The sequence below is a fragment of the Branchiostoma floridae genome, chromosome 11 (assembly GCF_000003815.2).
Source record: "Branchiostoma floridae strain S238N-H82 chromosome 11, Bfl_VNyyK, whole genome shotgun sequence".
NCBI lineage: Eukaryota > Metazoa > Chordata > Leptocardii > Amphioxiformes > Branchiostomatidae > Branchiostoma > Branchiostoma floridae.
The window spans coordinates 8658696-8682763 of NC_049989.1; the positions used below are offsets into that span (position 1 = coordinate 8658696).

General features: G+C 39.1%; 3 protein-coding genes across 3 annotated transcripts in view; 1 reads left to right on the forward strand and 2 right to left on the reverse strand.

Annotated features, from left to right (window-relative positions):
- Positions 1 to 397: 397 nt before the first annotated feature.
- On the reverse strand, positions 398 to 3371 carry LOC118426649 (PAXIP1-associated glutamate-rich protein 1A-like). The gene is made up of 3 exons (XM_035836160.1): positions 2826 to 3371; positions 2389 to 2474; positions 398 to 1796 (listed from the first exon to the last, which is right to left on the reverse strand). Exons 1-3 carry the CDS (start codon positions 3092 to 3094, stop codon positions 1480 to 1482), a joined length of 672 nt encoding a protein of 223 aa, XP_035692053.1. The 5' UTR covers positions 3095 to 3371; the 3' UTR covers positions 398 to 1479.
- Positions 3372 to 3453: 82 nt separating this feature from the next.
- Positions 3454 to 19218, forward strand: LOC118426646 (kinesin-like protein KIF22). The gene is made up of 19 exons (XM_035836157.1): positions 3454 to 3614; positions 3864 to 4031; positions 4393 to 4520; positions 4920 to 5077; positions 5639 to 5725; positions 6446 to 6504; positions 6822 to 6885; positions 7360 to 7469; positions 7802 to 7877; positions 8013 to 8057; positions 8281 to 8425; positions 8806 to 8947; positions 9457 to 9652; positions 12229 to 12406; positions 12966 to 13045; positions 13240 to 13306; positions 16210 to 16334; positions 18171 to 18230; positions 18533 to 19218. Exons 1-19 carry the CDS (start codon positions 3586 to 3588, stop codon positions 18563 to 18565), a joined length of 1950 nt encoding a protein of 649 aa, XP_035692050.1. The 5' UTR covers positions 3454 to 3585; the 3' UTR covers positions 18566 to 19218.
- Positions 18956 to 24068, reverse strand: part of LOC118426647 (serine/threonine-protein kinase Chk2-like) — a 137816-nt gene continuing 132703 nt past the window's right edge. The window contains 6 exon segments of the mRNA XM_035836158.1: positions 18956 to 20621; positions 20964 to 21153; positions 22827 to 22901; positions 23330 to 23415; positions 23913 to 24005; positions 24008 to 24027. Coding sequence (XP_035692051.1) covers positions 20617 to 20621; positions 20964 to 21153; positions 22827 to 22901; positions 23330 to 23415; positions 23913 to 24005; positions 24008 to 24027 — 469 coding nt within the window. The 3' untranslated portion in view covers positions 18956 to 20616.

Below are 24068 nucleotides of genomic sequence, written 5' to 3' on the forward strand. Positions count from 1 at the left end.
AGTAACTTAGTGTCAGCTCTCAGGACAGGAGTAGCTGGCAATCTGCCATCCAACCTCCACATCTAGAATGCAAACAGGCCTTACCCTCACACTGCACAGGGAACAACAATGATGCAGACAGTTAGTGACTGTGAAAAAGACACAAATTTGGGAAAAGTCACAAAACCTCCACCTTTCTCTTCATGGTGATGTCATAGACCACAGTTCTCTCGCAGTTTTGGTAGGGTTCAAGGCTATATCCCCTTGTACAACATACAAATTGGCACCCTGGGGACCTACGGAGATATTGGATGTGACCTTATCATGCAGTGAGAGGTCCTCCGAGATGCTTGGTAATGGAGTCTGCGTTTGCTACGGTTTAATGGAGCCTGTGTTCGTTACGGTTCAGAGAGAAGGATGCATGACAACAGGTGGTTTATTACTCGCTGGCACAGGTACTGCATTAGGAGCTGTAGATGCATTGATTCTTCCTTACAAGGTGTGTGATTTTCACATTTGGCAGCTTCAGCTATTGATGGAAGTCTCCGTGGGCATGGTGGCAGACACGGGGATGTCACAGGACTGGATTAGGCTGCACCAATCTAGTTCTTTGGTTCTCAGACAAGTTAGCATAGGACTACAGGGAAGCAGGGGGTTGGGAGGAAAACATGAATCTGACTGTACCAACTTAAGTATTAACTTACTAAAACTGATTACTCCGAGACATTAACCTGACCCTCAAGCCAGCCTTATATTAAAAGACACCTATCAAATTATACAGCAAGATTACCAATATGGTCATTCTGATCTTACATTGTAGCTTACACTTACAGTCGTTGTAACTGAAACCAGTTCTCTTTCAGTGTAGTATGTCCAATAGTAATTGTATTAACTCTTTTGGATCCAGTTTTGCTCTCTCTCTCAAAAAACAACAACAACAAAACAATAGTAATAACAATGCATCACTTGTGAATCTTGAAATATTTCTGGTCCTCTCCAAAGCAACATTGCTACACTTACATTTGTTCAGTAATGCACTGTGTGTCAATCACGAAGTTCAAACACAGTAAACACCTCCCTTTAGATTTTTTCCTTTCTACAATTACATGTAGAAGGGTTGGTGTCAAAAGCTATAAACAGGACAGGTGCTAACAAACTTAAAGTATGTTCAAATTTCAAAGAGCTCTTGCCACTCTATTCTAAGCCCTTTCATACCTACAAAAAAATCTAGCGCTCATTTTCCAGAAAAAGTAGCATTGACACATCTTTATCTATAATTATTATAAGCTCTGCGTTTCCCCTATTGGAGAAAAGTATCTACATGCCTTATAACTATTTTGTATCTAACTGGTCTATTGGTTAGGCATCTACAGATACATGTACATTTGTACATATACTGACCAGACAAGGTCAGCGAAAGAGAAGGGGATTCTATGCCTACTGCCATCACATGACAGTGCTACAATGGTGAGCAGTGGTCACTCAACAGTCAACATTTGGTCAAGTTCTTCTAGATCTGGTCCTACTAGGAGGCCTCTGTGGTGTAGGGGCTGTCTCTACTGGCTCCTGTTTTACATTCTCAGTACTAACTACTGGGGGCACTTCCTTTTCTGTCTCTTTTCCCTCATCTTGTTTCTGTTCTTCTTTTTTACTTCCTTTCCCTTCAGAGGTGTCAGTTTTTTTCTCAGAGTCTTTACTGGTGGATGGCTTGACCGGCGTGTCGTCGGGATCTTGCCTGCGGTGTCTCATGATGGAGGACATGATGTTGTCCATTCGTGCTACCCTACGCTGACCGCTTCTTGGGGTCGGTCTACTTCCTGTGGAGCAATTATGGGCAGCATGAACTTCAGAAAATATGTTAAAAATGATAAGCTCCTTTGCAGACCAGGAGTGCCTACCTGCCTAAGTGCCTATGAGTACGTGTCTATTTTTCGAAGAGCACTGATCTGCATATTTCAACATGAATCAGGTTCTTTATTTACGCTTTCTGTCGGCTTCAGGCATGTGCATTGGGAGCTGCCGGCTGTGTCTGGGACAAACAGAGAGTAGCAGCTACGTCTGACAAAAATGATGTCTTTTTGATACGATGATGCTTGTATTGATGGTGTATTGACGCCGTAATGTGGCTTATGACAAAAACTAATGGTTTGGGCGAGTTGATGCAAGACAGTATGGTCTGTAAACAACATGTTTTGCCGGCTGCAGTCGTGAATTGCGTGATCTCAGTTCTGATTGCTTGATGAGACAGACGCTCCAAATTCAATCAAGGATTCAATCTTCTTTGTACACAACTTGTTTTTGTGGTGGGATTGTGGTTTATTTGGGCTTCATGCTGTATTTAGAAACTGACTTTTCCGAAGATTTACTGAACTGTTAACAAATTTCTACATGTAATGTCCACAGCCTTACCTGGTGTTCTCCTTGTTGGTGTGAATGTCTTGGCAGGTGTTGTCTCCATGGAAAACTCGTCAAAGTCAAATGAGGGAACAGCTGGCCTGGATAGGGAAGGTTGAGAAAATCAGAATAAATTGGCAACTTTAACAACGTACAATTTTTTGTCTGAGTGGAGTGAAGATGTGGTGTAAACTACTGTAATAAGTGTAAAGGGCAAAAGATTTGGTGATCACATTCGGTCTTATCAAAATTATTTATCAGCAGTACCTTAAGCCAATGGCAAGACTTTTCTCACTACTTATGAACACCATCTTGAATTTGTATAAATTATGTTACATACACTGATATAGACCATAATTTTTACAAGCACGTCATATTCATGATTGCCTTTAAATACCATCACATGAATTTCAGATTTATTTGTAAAAATAAATTATGCGAACTGATGGTACTTTTTGCTTGGTGTCTCTTCCGGTTTTTCCTCCTCTTTCTCCTCTTCCTTAGTGTCTGGTTCCTCTGGTTTGGGAGTGGGTGCCCTCCTTGGAAGACATTTCATTTGGAGCTCGATAACTCCGTCCTTTTCCAACTTCTCGTACAAAGACGCGATGTCTGCCGCCGGCGGCTCCCAGCTAACGTAGTTCTTGTGTTCGGCGTCCCAGCTCTCCGAGGCCGCCAGCTCATCGTCACTGGCCGGGATGTCGAAATCCTCGTCCTCAGACATCACGATTTCGAGTTAAAAGCGTCGAAATATTGCTGAAATAATTTCTTATTTCTGGCTATGGGAGGGGGGCATTCACCAAACTCATTTCATTCAAACAAGCATGAATTTTAGCCTTCCGGGCTTCAATTTTCTTCAGATTACCTTCTAACGGGTATACTTGTCCCACAGAACGAATAGATCGTTATCAACTCTGCTATAAATTCTGTTTTTCGCGGAATAAACCCAGAGAACAGGATGAGGCGTCTTTAAAATCACAAAATGGCGGCAAAATTTTGCGCTTGCGTGAATGAAGACAAAATAATTCTCGCGAGATTTGAATAAGACGTGAAATTACGGGAGTTCAGTCCTGATTGCTGATTGGTCGATGAAACAGACGCTCCAAATTCAATCAAGGATTCAATCTTTTTCGTACACAACTTGTTTTTGTGGTGAGATCGTGGTTTATTTGGGCTTCATTAGCTACTAGTATATTTAGACTTTTCAGAACAAGTATGACGACTCCAGGATTCCATCGCCACAGGTGAGATTTTGTTTCAAGCCGAGAAATAACGATCGTTGGCAGATCTTGCTCGATGAACATTCGATCAAAACAAGGAGGTTAACCTCCTTGATCAAAACGACAACAGACCACATACAAGTTACAACATGTTCAAAATTCAAAGTCACGATCAGACAAATGATACACGTAAAGAACATGATGTCACATGTAAATTATTATTCTGCTTTTCCATTTTCAAAACTTGTTCCGAAGTGTACTTCTTTCTTGCAGGCCTGTGATCGCCAGGAATGGAGGGCCGGTACCGGTGAGGGTCGCTGTGAGACTAAGGCCCTTCCTGGACAAAGATCAGCAGGAGAAGGGTAGCACCGTGCGGGGGCTCGGGGAGAGAGCACTGGAGATCTGCAACTGGAGAAACGAGCAGGAATCTCTCAAATATGAGTACGTTTCAACTTTGATAACATACTAGTACCCAGACTGAGTTGATTATGATGTAAATTATACGTCTCTGTCTTGCAACTCTCATGGGACTTGCTGGGATCCAAGTCCAGGACCTTATTTGTTTAGATATTTGATAATTAAATTTTAGATTTTGCCTATTTTTTGGAAACCTATGTATCTGATCTGGTATACTGTAAGTTGACAATCCTAACCATCATAGAGGCAATAAGCATGTATTTTCAGGATTCAACTACTATTAATTATACTATATACGTATAGTACTCATACCTGTAGTACCGGTAGTGTGTATCAAATACATGTACACTGGGCATTGGACATACAAATCTGTGTTTCTTTGCAGATTTGATGCATTCTATGATGAAGACACAAGTCAGGACAAGATATTCAAGTCATCTGTCCAGAACCTGTTGGAACACACACTTCATGGCCAGAATGCAAGTGTGTTTGCCTATGGACCAACAGGAGCAGGTAAGTTGTGATTGAGTCTACTTTAATAGTAAAAAATTTATATACAATAAATTGCAAGTCAGTGTAGAAAACGAAGAGTGAAGATCAGGACACAACAGGCTGATGCCCTCTCATTTGTATGCGGTATCAAGGTAGAAAAGAAAAGCAGATGTTACTTATTAGCTATAACAGCGATTATTGCAACAATCCACTATTATCTAGCAAGAAATGCCTATCAGACCTGCATTTGAAATTTTGAGAAAATATTAGAGATTGCAGAAAGAAATGCAGTGCGTCAAGCTAAAAGAATAAGGCTTTGTACTATGAATGACATATCGCAGAAAACAGACAAGTTCTTACTTAGTTCTAAGTATCTTCATCATAGATACCATTTGCCAATCAATTGCTTTTAACACATAGGGAAGACTCACACCATGGTAGGGACCTCGGAAGATCCAGGTATCATCCCTCGGAGTGTATATGGAGTGCTGAATGCTGTTGCCAAGGAGAGAGGGTCAGAAGATGGAGAGTGGACATACACCATTGGTATCTCCTACCTGGAGATATACCAGGAGAAGGTATTGTAAATTCCAGCAGTTACTAAGTAAAAATTTCATGGTATGGAGAAGATCAAGAGTTTCCAGTATCTTTGAGTTTGTGAAGTAGTAACTTGGCTGCTGATTCTGGCTACTCGGCTGAAGAACTGCCCAAAGCTATGGAGGATAGGGAAGGATGGAGGAAGAGAGTCATGTCCATCCGTGCAACTAGCATGCCCGGACGATGATGAACTAGCAACACAATAGAAAACAGTACATCTGTGCTGCCATGGTTCACAAAAAGGTAACCTTCAGAACTCAGCTAGCATCCTGTTTCACCAACTTTTCACGTCCTACTTGCAGGCTGGTTCAATGGTAAGTTGGTAAGTATAAGAATACAATACAGGGTATTCCGTATCACATGAGGTACAGCCCGACCGTGGGTAGGACCACCAGAAGGCTGGTGGGCGATCCGACCCGCAGGAGGGTCGGGGCGAGGACGACACTAAATACACTGTGTCGTACCGATATCGAACAAAAATATAGTCCCGGTATGATATAATTAAGAATACATTTTAATTGCATACTTTTTATCTTTAACAGGTGTATGACCTCCTTGAGACAAAGAACCATGATCTGCAGATACGAGAAGACAGAGACAGGAATATCTTCATACCTGGATTGTCTGAGGTATGGTTGGTATCAAATTCTCTTCACTTCTAAGTTCTTCTTCCTGCTCCATCATATTCTGGTTCCAGTCTTCTTCTGTGGTCACGTCCACACAGAAGAGTCTGGTACTGGTTAAGAGGCAATCAATTGGCAGAAGTATATTTCTCTAAACTGAAAGCTATTATCGGTTCTAAGACACAATCCTTCCTAATGGCATGGTAGTCAGGCTTTTAGCTAGGATTTTATAATAGGGAGTCCAAACTTATTGGTGAGTCGCGGTAAGTGACAATTGTAGGGGGGTCTGGGGGCATCCACCTTCCATGGTGCAGAGTTTTTGATGGTGCATTCTAAGGTATCCCAAGAGGCAAAAATAGTGTTACAGATGTCACAGTAGAAGACTATGACCACAGATGACCTGGTAGCATCCCTGGTCAATCAGAATTTCATGCTTGTCAGACAATTTTCTCCCCAGAATAGGGAGTCCAGGGCATCAAATTTCTTGTTATTCTAAGAAAAGGGAGTCCAAATGACTCGTTGACGCATGCCTGGCTAAAAGCCTGATGGTAGTGGAGATCAACGGGTATCTTGATGTTTGATTCCTATTACACTACTTCTTACGAATGATCAATACCCAAAAATAGATCATGACATAAGGGTTTGATGTTTAATGGTGCCCAACTGTTCTATGGAGGAAAGTCATTTCCAAATGCTGATCACTGTTGACACACTGTCTCCTCACAGAAAACCATCACTGACTTCCAGCAGTTTGAGAAACATTTTGTGCCAGCTAGCCAGAACAGGTAAGTGCCAAAGATAGACACTGTACAAGGCTACACAGCTTTTAATTTTGTGGGTTCCATTATCTGGAGATGTTGCACTTGCAATTACAAAAAACTTATATAATCCTGCTTTGAGATTAAAGATATGTAAACCTTCATAGTCATACAAAATAATAAAATGGTGATTCACCCCTAGAAAAGACAGCTACATGTATACAAACTTTGATACAATATACATGTCATATACAAATAATTTGTTAAGCTTGTTTAAGTCCAGGTCCAGACCTATACCTCCATTGTTGTGTCTATAGCATGTTTTCTTTCCTTTCTCTGTCCAGGACCACGGCATCTACCAAGTTGAACAGTAGATCCAGTAGAAGTCACTCCATACTACTGCTGAAGGTAAATCATGGCATTGTATGGCATTATGATTAGAGTAGCTGACTCAGAGGCTAGAGGTTCTGGGTTCTGAATCCCCAACAGGTCATGATGTTATACCCTTGAAAGCATTCCTGAGACTTTGATTGTTCCTGAGACATTCTGTTTTATGGGACGCAAAGCCAGAAGTCCCAGTTTCAGGAGAGTTGCATCTCAAGCACTTAGAATAACTCACCATACAATGCATACATAATTAGAGTAAGGGTTTATCTCAATAAGTTAAATCCTGTCAGTCTGATTTAAACAAAACTTTTACTAGTACTGCTGCTATAATTTTCATGTACAGGGTACATTGTACTTAGATGTCCCTGTTTCTTGAAAAAAAGTCAATATGAGACATTTTTATGAGTGACATTATACAACTGATTCAGATACAGCTGTTGTGTACATTGGTTTGTTTATTATATTTGTCAACATCCGTTGTGGTTTGTTTTACAGGTGGTGAAGACACAGCAGGTGCCTCCCTACAGACAGCTGACAGGTAAACTGTACCTGATCGACCTGGCAGGGTCAGAGGACAACCGCAAAACTGGCAACCAGGGCATCAGGTACAGCAGGGAGTGGCTATGATTAATGTAACAGCTATCAGGGAGTGGTGACAATCATAGTAACAGCATGCATTTTTGCTCTTCTAGGTCTTATGGCATTTTGGACTTAAAAGATAAGATTGATATTAAATTCAGAAACATACTACTACTAGTGATGATATGTCTTTAGAGGATTAGTTTTTACCATTATTTATTATTGACCAAATAGATACATTTTATGTTTAATAGCACATTATATAAGAATTTTACTGATAAAGAATGGGACATTTATAGGCATTAGTATTTGCTCACTACTGTATTATTTGATGAAGACATCCTATGTCCCATTTCAGGTTGAAGGAGAGTGGAGCCATCAACACATCACTGTTTGTACTTGGTCAGGTGGTAGATGCACTAAACTCAGGACAGGTAGGGGGCAGCACTGCAACCTTTTCATCTACAAGTTGTCCAGCATCAATTCACTCTTAAAGTTTTCTACAATGGTGTGAAAAATCCTTGATTTCTTCAGTATTATTTAAACAAATGCATATTACTGTGTTCCAGGCTCGAATCCCATACCGTGATAGCAAGCTGACACGTCTGCTTCAGGTAAGTTGGATTGATGCTACCAATTGATTATTTCAGCTCAGGGCTTTGAGGTACTGAAGCACTAGAATAGACCAATACCAAGGCCCGACTAATTAACATCAGTCAAAACGTTGCAATGGAAAAAGGTAACTGACATACAACCAATCTCCCATTGGCTGAAATTTTAATTAAATCATTTTGATGTAAACTTGGGCTAATTTTGGTGTATCTTGTCTTTCTCCAGGATTCTGTTGGTGGAACGAGCCATGCCTGCATGATTGTGAACCTTGCACCAGAGGAATCCTTCTACACTGATACCTACACCACACTCAACTTTGCAGCCAAGTCCAAGCAGATTGTGAACAGACCATTTACAAGGGAAAGCATGGGTAAAGACATGTGGTTGTCTTATTGTTGGGTCATGGAAATGTGAAAAGATTGGTGTTGAAATTTTACCAAAAAAAATAAAAACATTTTGTAGATCTTGGATAGAAAATCAGAGCTATATCATTGACTCTCTCCCATATATAATGGAGCATAAAAAGCTATCAGACCAACAGTGTTAAGTGTAGAAAAGAAAATTTCCATTATTTTACAAGACATGTTCATGTAAATTTTGTATGGAAATTTGCTGAATTCTTTGCTCACACATGCACATAATTGGTTCCACAGCAATGATATAACAGCAATATGGCAAAAGCTCCCTCTAATGACACTGCATAAAACTGCAGGTCTTATAACTTTTGTTCATTTTTGTCACATAAAACAGTGAGACCTCGTGAGGTGTTGAAGAGGCCTGCTGATTCTGTTACTGATGCAGTGAGCAAGAGGGTGAGGATAGAGGACCCCTGCACCCCCACCACACCAGCAGTGGTACAGACCCCAGCCAAACCACCAGCACCTTTCCTCAGGTGTGTAGACCATACCATTCTTGTCATAGCGGATGTATATGTAGGTACCATGATGAGGCATTATTGTGTTCAGTAGTTTGAAACTTTTCACTTTGAATAACAGGTGAATTGGCAAGTTTTGTTACAGTTTTCTGTTCAAATTGCCACTCAAATTGCTTACCTGTATTTGTTTCTGACTGCTATAAAAAGTTGTAACATTGTAAGTTTTAACACAAGTAGTCAAAAGGAGAGCTTCGCTGAGAAATAATGCATAACTTATTGGCATGTCCACTCACAAAAACTGTTAGTATGTCCACTCAGTTGGATGACTGGATGCCATAATAGTACTGCTGTATGAGAAAAATACATGAAAATATTTGTGTGTTTAAGACAATATTGAGAAGCCACTATAACAATGTTTTTTTATGTGATGGTATTATGGTACTGGTAGAATTATATGAGACTTGGTGTTATAGTTTTGTTGTTAAAAGCACAAATAAATCATCATGTTTATAACATGTTTTGAACAGCCCCTTGCTGAGAAGACAGGACAAGTTTGAAACCAGTATGGTGGATCGTCTGGAGAAGCTGGAAACTGCCATCTTAGCGCGTATGCGGCGCGAGTCCGTCCTCACGACAGCTAACCGAGCCTCCGTCTGTGGAACTCCCGGACAGAGTCGTGAGGTCCTGCTGCAGAAACTAGAGGACAGCAGAAAACAACTCCGGGTGAGCGTGACAGTGTATTACCAGTAGCAGCAAAAGAGAGACTTGCTGCAAATTGACTGGTGAATAAACAATGTGCTAGCATGATACAATGTCTGGAAATTTTACGCAAAGTCTTATGAGGAGAGGAGACATAAAACTTGTTACTGCAACATTGAAATGCATGTAGATCTTACTTTGATTCTTAGTGCTGGACTCAATCATGCAAAACAGTTAAAATGTACTACAAATCCTTACAGATGATGACAGCTGCACACATTGTAAGTATTGTGAACCATAATTTTGAGTTGGCTTTATCCTACATGTTCCCTATCTCTGCTGGAAAGTGCAGTGGAACCACGTGCGATCCTGCTCAGGCAAGATAATGCACATCCTCCTTAAGAATCAGTCAGTCATCAAAGTTTCATGCGTCAGTGTCTGATCCCATAATGCTGCGGAAGCAAGGAGGTCATATCAGGCACCATCCTGACTTTGACCTTGGCTGGGTAGACATCGAGCAGTCTGCGTCCCTGCTTTTGCTGACTTTCCTTAATGACCAAAGCACGATCCATTATCCCACATTTGCGGATTTACTCACGAGGCCACTTAACGGACAAAAGCGTGCACTTGAGCTTGGGCTTAGAAAGGAGCAGGATAATTTGATGTGACACCCACTGAAGGGCATTGTTACGGGCGCGTGCTCGGTCAATGTCCTAATGCCAAATGGAGTATTGAAAACACATGTTTTATTCACCAAGCTGACCGTGTGCTTTGTTGACTCTTACTGATACTGAAATAGAGGTCAGAGTTGCTTCTTCTTAGAGGTCATGGGAAAGTACAGTTCTAAATCTTCGTTCCTGTCATTACACACAATTCTTGTGCAAGTCTAGATTGGGAGGGCAAGTCTTGAGGTCTACATGTCAAGCTTATTTTTGTCATAAATTGAAGTACTTTCTTCAGCATTTTCTCCCTAAGACTTTTAACCTTCACCAAAGAGATTGCTTGGCTGGATTGTTGCTTGGTTTGTTAGAGAATAGGATGATATATATGCATGAATAAAGGTAAAGGTCCCTTAGCATTTTGAGGCCATAGGGGCTCTGGGTTGTTATCCATGAACTAAGCCATACCCTTATTCAACCACATGCACCTTTTTAATTCTCCAGGCAACCAAAGTTAGATAACCCAGAGAAATAGGATGACTTAAAAGTAGTGTTTAATGATTCTATGTTGGGAAAAAATAGGCCCATTTCTTGGGTTTGGTTCTCACAGTAAACTAATTCCAAACCTGGCTGCTTTTACCTAATGGTTGGTAGGAATGACTCGAAATCCAATTATCCGCCAACTCATCGGATTGCCCTTAATTCAACCCTCTTGTGGCTGGCATCCAAGCTTTCCATGGAGAGAATGTGCACTTAGAGGGCTTACAGTATTACATGGGCTTTAGCTACTCCAATAAGATCAATAACAAGAGCGCCCACTTAAACTAGGGGATTATTCAATGAAGATAAACGTTTTCATGTGAAGGTATAACACTGACAGGGCCATGATGTCTTTCTACAACTTAAAAAAAGAGATTTAAATAGTACTTAGGTTTCCTTTATGCCAGCTGATGACTTTCTTTGACTACATTTATATTACCACTGGATAATCACTCTTTTTGCTTTATTGTGTTTCACGACCTTACGACCTTGGCTGAATGGGGGAGGGGGGCTGGAGATCATGCTCTAGAGAATTGTGCAACAGTATCAATTGGAAGTTTAGAACTTGGCAGTACCAACTCCTTAGAAACAGTGCTACCATTAGTTCCCATGTTCAGAATTTTCCATCATTCAGACCCATGTAGTGCCTTGTTGAAATGTCAAAAAAGTGTGTGCTAAATTATATAAATATTACAAGAAATATGGTAGTAGCACACAGGGCAGCAAGTTTCATTCTGTTACAGTTGCTGGGTAAACTTTTACTCTTCTTCAAACCTGCATACTAACATCATGGCTTGACTTTTAATGAATTTCTACTTTGATGGAGTATGCTTGAGTGTGTCAAGCACTTCTGTTACCTTGGTAGTACTCTTAATAACAGAGTAAACATTGATGATCAATGAAATCTCACGCAGGCAAGGAAGCACATTAACTTAAGTGTAAAGGCCTCTGACAACAAAAACTCAATCCTACTTTATGAATGTGAGTCCTGGGCATATTAAGGCTCTAAAACAGTTTCACTATTGCTCACTATGACAGTCTGAACATTTCCTGGACACAGTACCATACAAACACTAGAGAGCTCTAACACAGGAAATGCATTACATTGCTTATGTAAACCAACTTATGCAAAGCCATTTTGATATTGCTTTCTAAGTTACTAACTTTTCTTTTCAGAAAAAGTGCTCTGCAAGGTAGGCAATAATGCTATTAATAGCACTGACAATGATAACACATCTAGTTATTGTCAGATGATAACAGACATTTACTAGTATGTAAGGACGTGATAGATGATTAGTTTTAATTTCATTTGTACAAGGTCCGTAATGTACACACACTGTGTACCTGTATCGGCCTGTACTACTTGTATTATTTTCATAAACATCATTTTTCTTCTTTTAGGAACTAAAGGAACAGCAGGAACAGCAAAAGGCTGCTGTGGACACTTCAAAGGAGAACGAGCCGCCGATGTCCATGAATCTGACCAGCGATGTGCTGTTCAAGCACAGCACTTCTTTCATCCGCAGAAAGAAAGCTGCTGACAGTAAAAAACCCAAGGCTGTGGTCTCACCTGTGCGAGGTACGAGAGGTGTCATTGTCTCTGATACTTTATGTACTGTTTTTTCATGACATTGGCTTAGTCTTTTACCAACAACAGTCAATTCAAGCCTCAAAGCATTAAGTTCCCCCATTTTAAGTGTTGTTCATACCAGATACTAGAAGATAAAACTTTCTCCTTCATTTTAGCAATATCTTCTGGTTCTGTCCATGGTGCTGATTTTGTTCTGTTCTGACAGTATAGAATTTTTCTGACTTTAGTTTATTATAGCATAACCATATGTAGTATGTAACAGTCGCTATTTGTGTCCTGGGCGACGTATATCCGCCAAAAACAGTGTATTCAAGAGATTTCTAGAGCAAACAGGTTTGTGCTGTGCTATCTGGTTCTGTCCATGGTACTGATTTTTGTTGTTATTGTTGTCTTATGACACTGCTCTGTGAGACAGATAGAATATGGTTATATAGAATGTAATTTTTTGTTAATAAGACTATGGGGATTATCAAGATATATATGCTTGTATTTTTTCCATGGCATGCACTGATTGTCATTGTATTAACATACTTTTTCCTGCTCTCAGCTGGACCACTGAAACCATTGAATCTGGACCAGGAGTCACCTGATGTTCAGTTTGTCAGGATTATCAAACCCAAAGACACGGTGAGAACTTCCTCGGGAGTGGAAGACATTTTAACTTTTCCACTTCAAAATGTGTGACATGGCTTTTCAGGGTTGGAATTTCAAATTTTATCACCAGATTGTGCCTTGGTCTAGTGATACGTTTTTATGTCTGTATTGGTGTTGGTGGTTTTTCCTTTGATGTAAACAATCATGTGTGTTGTGGTTGTTTACAGGTACAAACTAAGAAGGAAGAGGTCAAGTGGCAACTGGAATCAAATCCAGAGCTTCAGGAAAAACATGGTGAGTACATGCACATGACTGTATACATTTTTCTCACCATAATAAATGCATTGCCCCCTACAGTTGAGTCTTGAGGCAATGCAGCTTTTCAGGTTTGTAGCTGGAAGCAAACATTTTACTGTCCCACCTTTCCCCCTTCAAATGAATGTGCCTGCCACCCAATTTTCATGAAAGGAAAAACCTTGCTGTCAATCTAAGTTAGACAATAGTCTTTGTTTCATCATTTTGCAGACATTCAGTTAATTAGTTTCCTTAGCTTTTATTCCTTCCTGTGCATCATCAGAAATTTCCAAATCATGCAATATCCTCGGCCTACCTTTTTTTTTTAGAGAAAAGCCCTAATTACTTTTTGTGGCATGCAATGTAGTTTTAATGTTACCTCACACTTGTGGCTGTCTTATGCTTGTATAGATTTCATATGCTTTGTTACGGTAATGTCTTGAGGTTTAAACACAATCCATACTACACATTTGGCAGCCAATCTTTCCAGAAGAGTGTCTGTTCTTGTATGTCATCTCCCATAAGACCACACTCGATAACCTGCTGACTCTGCACTTGTCTTACAACATGCTAATGTTTGATCACATTTATTGATTATAGTATGATTTATTCATGGAAAAGATCAAGGCAGGGCCTAGTATAGGAAATTGGAAAAGTGTGATATCGACATTTTTGTTGCTAGATAGGGTAGAGGTGAAGGAAGTTGATAATTGTAACATTGTGTAGCATGCTGATTGAAAATATCATAAGAAATTCACAAATTTGAAAAGTCTAATAGTGTTCATTTTGCTTTTCAAGGTGTATTTTATCCATCTTTGATTTTTCAAATCAGATAGCTTACATTTACACATTTTTTTAGTGTTTTGAAAAGTCTAATCAGTTAGTTGCGCCATGATAGTTAGTATTGTCTGTTATTCAGGTAAAATGCTGAAATGTTAAAACAGTTTCAGTATCTCTTTGCTCTTTGTAGACTTAATTAGGTGCTCAGTCAAGCTTGACATAAAGCTGGCACTGCACTCCAACCACCAGGTAGTAAACAGCCTTGGCTTTGCCTAATTTATGCTCCTTTGCATCGATCTGTCTGCACAGATGCCTACTGAAATCTTCATCTATTAGTATTACGGTATACAATATGCATTGCTAAGGACTTGAATTACTTCATGCAGATGCAGGTTAATTTACATTTTTGTAGATAAAATTACAGCTATGCAGGTGAATTGCATCTGCAGCACTGTTTTAATCACACTACTCTATTCTCTTGATAAAAGTAGGCTATGCTTTATCAATGTAATAGTAATAATACACAGACTGCCTTATTTATGATTTTCATTTCTTTCTGAAAGTGACTTACACATTTCACAAAGCTTTGTAACAGACAAAAGGTTTTAGATATTCACAGAAACAACTTGAAAAGTTGTTTTTGAGAGGCTTTAAAGATTAAGAAAAGGACTGGTGCAGGTTATTTTGAATGTTACCTTCAAATAATATGAATGTCCCGGCATACAAAAAAAAAGATATTTTGAGCTCATACTGTAACCTCTTTCCCTTTATATCGGTTATGAAGGCTTCCAGAAAACATTCTTTGCCCCATTTGAAACATACATGTACCTGGCCCCATTTTGCAATATAGAGCGATATTAAGTGTAATGTGTTTTGGGTGATCCAAAATGTTGCAGAAACCAGCTCTTGGTAATGCATACAAGACTGCAAAAGTTATAATACGGCCAAGAAAGTGTTTAATTATGAAATATCCAGTGGAGTGACTAGAAGTAGAGGGATTCTGCAAGGAGGAAAAAAGCAGATGATTGAGAAGTTTCAGCAAGCCTTTCATGTAAGACTTGACTTGTAAAATTAAAAAGCTTGAACAATTTCCTTCAGCTGAAATAAGATCGTCTGAGCAAAAGTAGTCTAAAGAAAATTCCAGACACTTTTCATTGTGGATCTAAGTAAATTCAAAGTTGAAACTCAAACTCTTCTATCTCGTATAGTCAGTAGAAACCCCACCCTCTAAACTATATTATGTCCACCACTTGTTGCAGACTCTCTGACAGCTTGCAAAAAATGCACGGTCATTGGCAGTACATGAAATTGACAGCAGTGCTGTAGGCTCTGTCACAAAGCCTTTCTTCAGCCCCAACAAAGCTATTGTTTATTGGCTAGGATGGCTGGCCTTTGGCATCCCGCACTGTGCATATCTGAGAAAACCTTAGGCCGCACCAGTTCAATTGATTGGTTCTCGTATTGTAAAAAAACTGGCCAACTAAATTTTCACATTAAACTGTATGAAAACCAATGACACAAATTGATGGGGCCTTGCCACGGGTCTGAACACAATGTCACTCCATGAATCAAATTTTTGAGCAAAGTCTCCTAGTCAATCATGAAAAGGAATGACTTGCTGCAAGCAAACGTATGTCTCCTGAAAACAGCTTTCAGCACCAATGGCTTCTACGACCTCAGTGTAAATAATGGAAGTGCAATGGTGTATTTAAAAGATTGTGCACTAAAAACATGACCTGGCCTCATAATCGAGGAAAGAACAATAAAAAAGGCATGGTTTCTGAGGAATCCACCTGTTTCCCATTATGAACGACATTGATTCTCTCTGCACATATATTACACACGTTTTCTTCCATGAATAAATGATGTATTGTCCGTCAGTTACCTGTCTTTCATAATCCCAATGTGATAGATCATTAGGTTTTAGTCAAGCAAAATCTCACAAAAATGAACATTGACACTGTCATTAAGTAGATTAAATTTTTTTGCAGCAAAGACCCAGGCATACATCATCCTCACCATCAACTGCTGTAATTCAAACACTAAATCTGATGTCACTGCAGCTGGATTGTCGTTTCACTGTAAAAACCTGTTGACATTTCACAAATGTTGAATTTCTGCAGCTGCTGGTGTGCTGGAGGTGTTGAACAGTGGTAAGCTGAAGAAGTTGACGTCCCTACAGTGTGTGGGAGACAAGAGGGCCAGGCTCATCCTAGGCTGGTGGCAAATGAACGGTCCCTTCAAACAGGTACCAAAACTCAAATAGTTCTAAGTCCTCATGAGTTTGTTAAAGAAAATTAACAATGTCTAAGGCTGATGTGATTTACAGTAATTGCTCTATGTATGTATGTTGAAACCTTAATGACACTGGGGAAGAAATGGTAAAAGGCTTGTAAAAACCCCCAGGCACTATAATTGCCTTTAGTTGTAAAATTGTATCCGTCTAATTAATGCCTGGTTTATTAGCTACAGGTAGAAGAAACTTTGTAACTAAAACATGCATTCTTCAAATATTAGTGTCAATTTGAAGTAATTGAACAGGGTAAAGCCTAATTGTTGACTGAGGCATCTTTCAAGAGATTTTATGGAATTCTAGGCTCTTATGCTACTCTTGATTTATTAGCAATGACAATTAAAATTGGCACAAACATAAGTCATTGAGTAGCAGTATACTGAACAAAAAATTTCAAGCTTTAAAGGAGGCCCCTTTACATTCAAGAATTGCTATAGATAAAACAAACATTGGAAAAAGATCAATTATAACTAGACCCACTTTCCAGACCACTGAGCACACAGCTCTATTAGGGATGGCCAGGCAGCCACAATTAGTCACGGTCTGAAGAATCATTCAAGGAGGTTCGGCACTGATTTTTTGCATCTGAAGAAATGGTTGCCACCCCTAATGGATTCATCAAACTTTTAAGGACTTAAGTTCTGCATCACTGACTGTGATAAGTGCTGACACACCATCTGTGTTGAACAGACTGGGGATCAGATGGTCATCAATCAGATAGATTGTGTCATTGAGTAGTATACAACCTCAGCGTTTGCAGTCTTTTTTCAAGAATTGTTTTTGCCTGTAGGCTACAAAAGGCAAAATGTAGCACAGTTGTGTGATTGCTTTAAATCATTTGCAAAACTTTTCTGTATCAAGTTTTTTGTCACAGGTTAAGCCGCTTTGTATGATGCTGTGAAAATCTTTTAGGAACAGATACCAAAAGTCCAGTTAACATTCTGTTTACTGTTTTTGCCACATAGACCATGGGTGCATTTGTTCATGATCAGGTCCAATACCTGCAGGTAAAACTCTAACTGTAAAATATACCTGTACCTGATCTTAAGTTTAGGTACATAGTCCTTAAGTTCCCAGAACAATGAGGTCCAGCATTGCAACTTCTAGTGAGATGTCACATCACATTCTGAGTCTTAACGAAGTGTCCACTAAAAATAGAATAGCCAGGCTGTCCCTAATGGAGCTCACTGGTGCGGAGATTGGGTCAGTTAAATCCTAAGAGAGTCTGACAGGACGGAATGGGATATTGGCCACGGGCAGTGTAAACAGTAATGAAGAACCGCACGGGGCACGGTCTGTACCAATCGCTGACCACAGCCGCTAATGACCAGCTGATGGTGGTCAGTCCAAGCAGGGACCTCTCAGACCAGGGTTATGGCTATCTGGGTCAGCCACCATAAATACATCAGCACCACTGCTGCAGTGGAATTATTGCTGGCTCATGATTATGTCCTGTAATAAAATAGGACCAACGAGAAGTCATCAACCTAGGATGTGTTGATTGCTCATCTTTCTCTATTTTAATGTGATTGAACTGCCTCTCAATTTTCAAAGTGAAGATCAATGTTCCTCATTAACATATCACAAATGTCCGTATTGCATAGTAATGTTCAGCTGATAAGTATATCTATATACATGTACATGTAGCTGTTCAGGTTGAATATGTACTTTATCAGCTTATCAATCTTGCCAGTATTATACATGGGCATGTTTTAAAGTTTTATAGAGTAAAAAAAGAGAAAGACATTTCACAGTATTTCCTTCCTAACCAAAAGCCATCAACTGTTTCAGGTTGAGGACTTGAAAACAATCCCTGGACTACCGAGCAAGACAGTGGACAACATTATCAAGGTATTCAATTTTGTTTCTTGGTCTAACTTCCTTCTTTGTGTATTTGATTGTCTATTAAAAATATCCAATCAAATGTACTATGCAGAAACTGACACCACATAAAAGGGTCCTTTATACTTTCATGCTACACATGACTGTACATAGTACATGTATATGTACAGTGAAACTTAAGGTAACTTTTATTGCCTATATACATTGACATTCATTCCTGAGCCCGTTATTGAATGATGTAAACAATGAAAGGTGACTAGTATGATGTAAAAACATAAAATAATAGATATCATTTTCCATCTTTTCTACAGGGAAACCTTCTGTGCTTTGGCTTGACATCCTGACTTCATCCCTTCATATAGTAGAGACGAAGAAAGGACGAAGAAAAGTGAAAACTGCAAATCCTCATAGTCGTATTTTCCCCAACAAAATGTGGTTTTAAATTGTTAAAAAAAATCTACATTATTCTGAAGTTTGTATGGGTTTTAGAACCATATGGTAAAAATATGACATCTCATCAATTACTAGTAGGTTGATTTGATTTATTATGTATACATGTACATAACGTCATGGTTCCTTGGTACACATTTAGCTGTGTGACAGATTATGGATTAGCGAGTATAACAGTTTTTTTATTAACACACATGATTTATGTGATAGAGATCAATATACAAACTGTCAAGTAGTATAAATTGACCATAAATGAGCCAAAAAAAACTCAACTGGTTTTCATTGTTTATTTCACTCTGCACTTAGTTAATGGCAAATTGGCATTGCTATGATTCTACACAAATGTGGCTGTTAGTTCATAGAAAAAGTCTATATATTTCATACTTTGCATAAAACAGTTACATGTGGCCATAGGGTGTACTTTCTATAACATCTAAGTGCATTCAATCATATTGGTTCATTTGATGTCGACTATACTGTACTGATGATCAGGAATAGTTATGTAACAATGTATATTACTTTGTCTAATAAAAGTGCTACACACAGTTATTTTCTGTGAGAGCAACATTGGGTTATTGGCAATAAGCTGATACCAAATATCCCATAACATGTACTGTACATTATAGCTAGTTACACTATTCTACCTGAACAGTATAAAACAGACTACTTCTAAATTGGAACAATAGTTACACCACATATAATATGTCATTACTTTGACAATATCATACTTCTCGATCAAGGAGCTCATGTTCAAGGCTAAGAAGTTTTACCTCCAAAGTACATCATTGTATTTTTATAGAATATTTACTACTAAGTACAGGATAGTATGCCAGTTTCCACATGTGAATCTTACTTTCTCATGCTCTCACTGTAGTGATATCCTACATTCTGTGCAGTTCCATTTGTGATCATACATATACACGGGTTTTGTGGCACAATAGATACCTAGAATCTGCATTGCATAAGGAATGTCTTTTTGCAAGTACATATGACACAGATTCCAAAACAAGAGACTTAACATTTCAAAATTTGCCTATGTCTTTGTTTTGCTATACTCTTTACTTCAATTTCTATACAGTCAATATTGTTACCACTGTTTCTACTGTGTTCAAGAATCCCCGGGCCCCTCCCTGCATCATTTATTATCCTGTTCTTTGACCTAGCACAGTTTGTTCCACTCCAAAATTTACAAAATTCATACAGTATTTCTGCCACTGTTCCTACTCAGCTCAAGGACACCCCCCTCCCCACATTATAAATACGTCCTTGCACCATTTATTCCGCCTTTCAGATGAAAAACATTAAAGCCCCGGCTCCCTTTCAACAAGTTGCCACTTTTGCTGTGAGCTCTCCATTCAGAATCCATCACCAAAGTGATGATGTGCCCATGTTTTCAATAGAGTGCACCCTTTGCAATGACCTTCATGGCTCTCTAGGAGCTGCTAGGAGTCAGAAGTTGGCGTCTACCACATCAATATGGAAACTTACACCACACAAGTGCAAGGGCTAATGCTTTCTTATTCAGGCAGATGGTAAAGAAGCGACCAGAGTGCAAGTACAGAGAGAGAGCTCAGCAAAGTTGCAATTAAGCTGATAAATTATGAGAAAAAGAGCAGACTACAAATTTTTTAACTTTCTTATTTCTTCCACCCCTCAAAATGGTTTGACCCTACAGTAAAGTGGCATAGCAATCTATCTTTACTGAAGCATGAACAGTTGTGTTTTTAGATTGAAGCTCAAGCACATGTTGAAAATAGCTAAAATCATTGGCAGTGTTGCAGAAGAAAAGGATAGAGTTGCAGCCATGCTGGCAGTGGATGTTGAGGTTGGAGGGAAGGTCCTTAACTATACTGGCCCTGAGTCTTCTTAGCTGTTCACTGATGGATGGTTGTTATTGTTGGCAGGTCCTTACAAGTTAACTTCCATAAGCCGCAGGTCCTTGGGTCTATCCTATGTGGCAAGACGAAAGAAAGACGAAAAACAACACAGTCTTACTTTCAATTATACAGAAACACGCTTTGAAGTCTGGTGCATTTAAAAACAGTAGTAGATCATGTCATACTCCCTATTAAAACAGAAATATTCTAAGTGCATTTGGTAAAGGTCTAGTACATATTTAGCATTTCACATGTCCTGAGTTTATTTTACTCTCGAATGAATACACATAAAACTCAGGCAGTTTTAGAGCTGACAAGCAAAGAATAAAAAAATCTATCAGTTAAGTTGTAGCGCAGTGTACTATACATCTTTGTCACCCAATTTATTTCTTGCCCATGATCATTTCTTGCACACCGTCAGACAATCCGGTGTGTGACAAGGCCGTTGAGTCCTCAGACATGGCAGATGTGGACGTGGATGATCCGCTCCCACTGCTAGAGCTTTCATCACCTGCCTGGCGCTTTGGTGGTGGCGGGGTGGGAGGGGCCGCGGTGTTGGGGTTGTGGCTTTCCTCCTGGCCAGGGTGGGGCCTCTTTCTGCTTGCCTGTGAAAAACAAGCAGCTTAATGATTACATTTGCAGGTCAAGTCAATACATATAGGTCATAATTTGACCTACAAGCAGACTGACATTGGGTGTGCTTTCTGGCTACCCCACAACTCTGAAACTCAGAAAAATGGACCATATAGATTACATATAATATACCCAGAAAATGTCATGATACATTCTTGCCAAACATATCTTTAGCCATGATTATAATCCTGTATTACCAGGTATGGATTTGACTTGACTATCAAGATGTACTTCAGTCAGAACAATTCAGCATAACTGGCTGGACCTACATGTTCATGTACCGTATTCAGAACAGGAATGTAAGATGTATAAAGCTAAGTGGATCTCAAGGCCATACCAACACTCAGTTTATAGCTACATGTAATACACAAAGTATTACATTTCAGAATTATAAGTGTAAAATGGCAAGTGCATTTCACAAAACTGCAAGACTTATGTCAAGGATTTGTGGCAAGAACCAACATTTCAATGCTCATCGTCCAGGTAAAGCTCTTTTAAGCTATGTAATTAGAAACTTCTGGTTTGTTATAATTATTATCTTGTACAGACTTGACATCTTGAAGTGCTTTCCAATACCAACAACCGTGATCTATGTTGCAACCTTCTAAGACCTGACTGCCAGAGAAGGTATATACCATTTGTACACTCTATACTCAATCAAAAGATGTAATAACTTCAAGGGCACCTTCTTTCCTTACAATGTCATATATGAACCTGTAGACAATTGACTGAGGTACTCATAACTAAGTACACATGTACAATGTCATGGAAAACTTTCCGCACTCGTTTGCTTTTAACCCCATGGCCGATCAATAACAACTTTGAAATCAAGGCGTGCTTGTTTCCGAATTCCTTTCAGATAGGAAGATTCCAGCTGCTCAAGATCAAATTCCGCATCAATCAATTTTCAAGCTCATGTTATTCCTAAAAGTCTAGGAAGGCCCTTTCATTTCATTTCCAAGCCTGTAATTCCGGGCTGCCTGGCGGAGTGGCTGATACCATCATGTTGTTGGAGGACAATGCATACAGATGGGGTCTACTTTGCACTCTTGCTGCTTTGATATTTCTTGTGGCTCAGGAAAGGGTACGGCAATTGTTAGGTACACTTTGACTGCCACTTTTAAGCCACATCGAACTGATTTGAAGGATAACATCCGCTTATTACCCCGAAACTGATGGGAACATATCAAAATGAATAGAACAGAGTATAAAAGATAAGTATTTTGAAATCCAAGTTGTCACAAAGGTTTCAGGTTTCAACTAACACAGATCATTTGTTACTATTACAAACATTTAATCCTGTATGCTCATTTTTTCATGAGCCGCAAAATATACTAGGCTACCTAGCTTCAATCAATGTAACAAATCTTTGCTTGTAGTTCTGAGGGTGGCATGATTTTCTTTTCTGGTCAACTGGCAAAAATTAACAGGCATATTGATGTGATCTGTGAGATAAATTCAGTAGGGCCTAACATCTCCATCCAGAAGCCTCTTTCATGATATGATGTTACAGACAAAATATTTTTTTCTTGAAACTATGGTTAATCTGATAACTTGTCAATCTAGATGTACATGTATCTCTTTAATTATTTTTTAGTAGATGAAGTGGGAGATTGACACTTATGATTAGAAAAAAGACACATACAGCAGATAGTGGTGGAGGCATTCCAGCTGCTGCAGGGAACATCAGTTTGTTTGCCTTGGCTGTCATTTCTGGGTCCTACAATTGACAACAATCGCTGATTAACATAACTAACTTCTATTCAATCAATTCTATGCATACATACATGTGTATGGATGTGGAGTTTATAACCTACTGCATTGTTTATGAAGTCAGAAAAACAGAAATGTGACCATCATTACAATAATTATTACATTTATGGCCATCCTTAGACATACAAGTCCACATATCTTAGATACTATATTTTGTATCTACACTGGCATTGTGACCTCACTGATTGTTTTATCAACAAAGTACAATTCTTATTCCACAAAAATGTAAGCCTTTTCCTTGGCTCTGGTATAATAAAGACATCCAGTTACATGTAACAAAACATGCAAATGATACATACATGATGATGATGATGAGAATGTATAACCTATAATCTTACGTTAGAAAATGATTAAAAATGAGTATCCTTCCCCCACCTTGAGCCATGGGTGGTTGAGTGCCTGAGTCACAGTGAATCTCTTCTTGGGATCAACTGTCAGGAGCTTCTTGATGAGGTCTTTGGCTAAAATATACAATTTCATAAATTTTGAACATGTACAATAGGCCTACATGTATTATCTACAAAATATCATATTGACTAGACAATTTTCAAACCTATATTATACACAAAGCAGTATACACAATTATACCAAATGCACCTTTACAACAACAACAACAACAACAACAACAACAAACAAGTGGTGCTCTTAGAATCACAGGATGCACTCTATGTCTGGTCAATGTTTTATCCTAGAGAACATAAAAGTTAGAATGCCCTGTTCAGCCCTTCCTCTTTATGGTACCGGCATACTCAATCTTTATCTAACAACTCTCTGGAGTCAATGTTATTACATTTTTCACAACACAGAAGCAAACACACTTTGTATTTATGGCTGACTTTCTGCCAAAACCTAAATCTTTGGAAAATGTGTGTCAAATTACTGGATTTGGACGTGAATTGATTGTAAATGCACTTAATGACCAGTAACAGTAACTCTAAGCCAAACTGTGACAACTCACCATCATCAGAGATTCCTCTCCAGTACTTCTCATGTAGCTGGTATGAACCGCGGATGATCTGCTCTTCTAACTTCATGTCCTTCCGCTCATCTGGAAGGGAGGATACCCGCCAAGACTGGAGAACAGAAAAACAAATAATCACTTAACATTACCAAG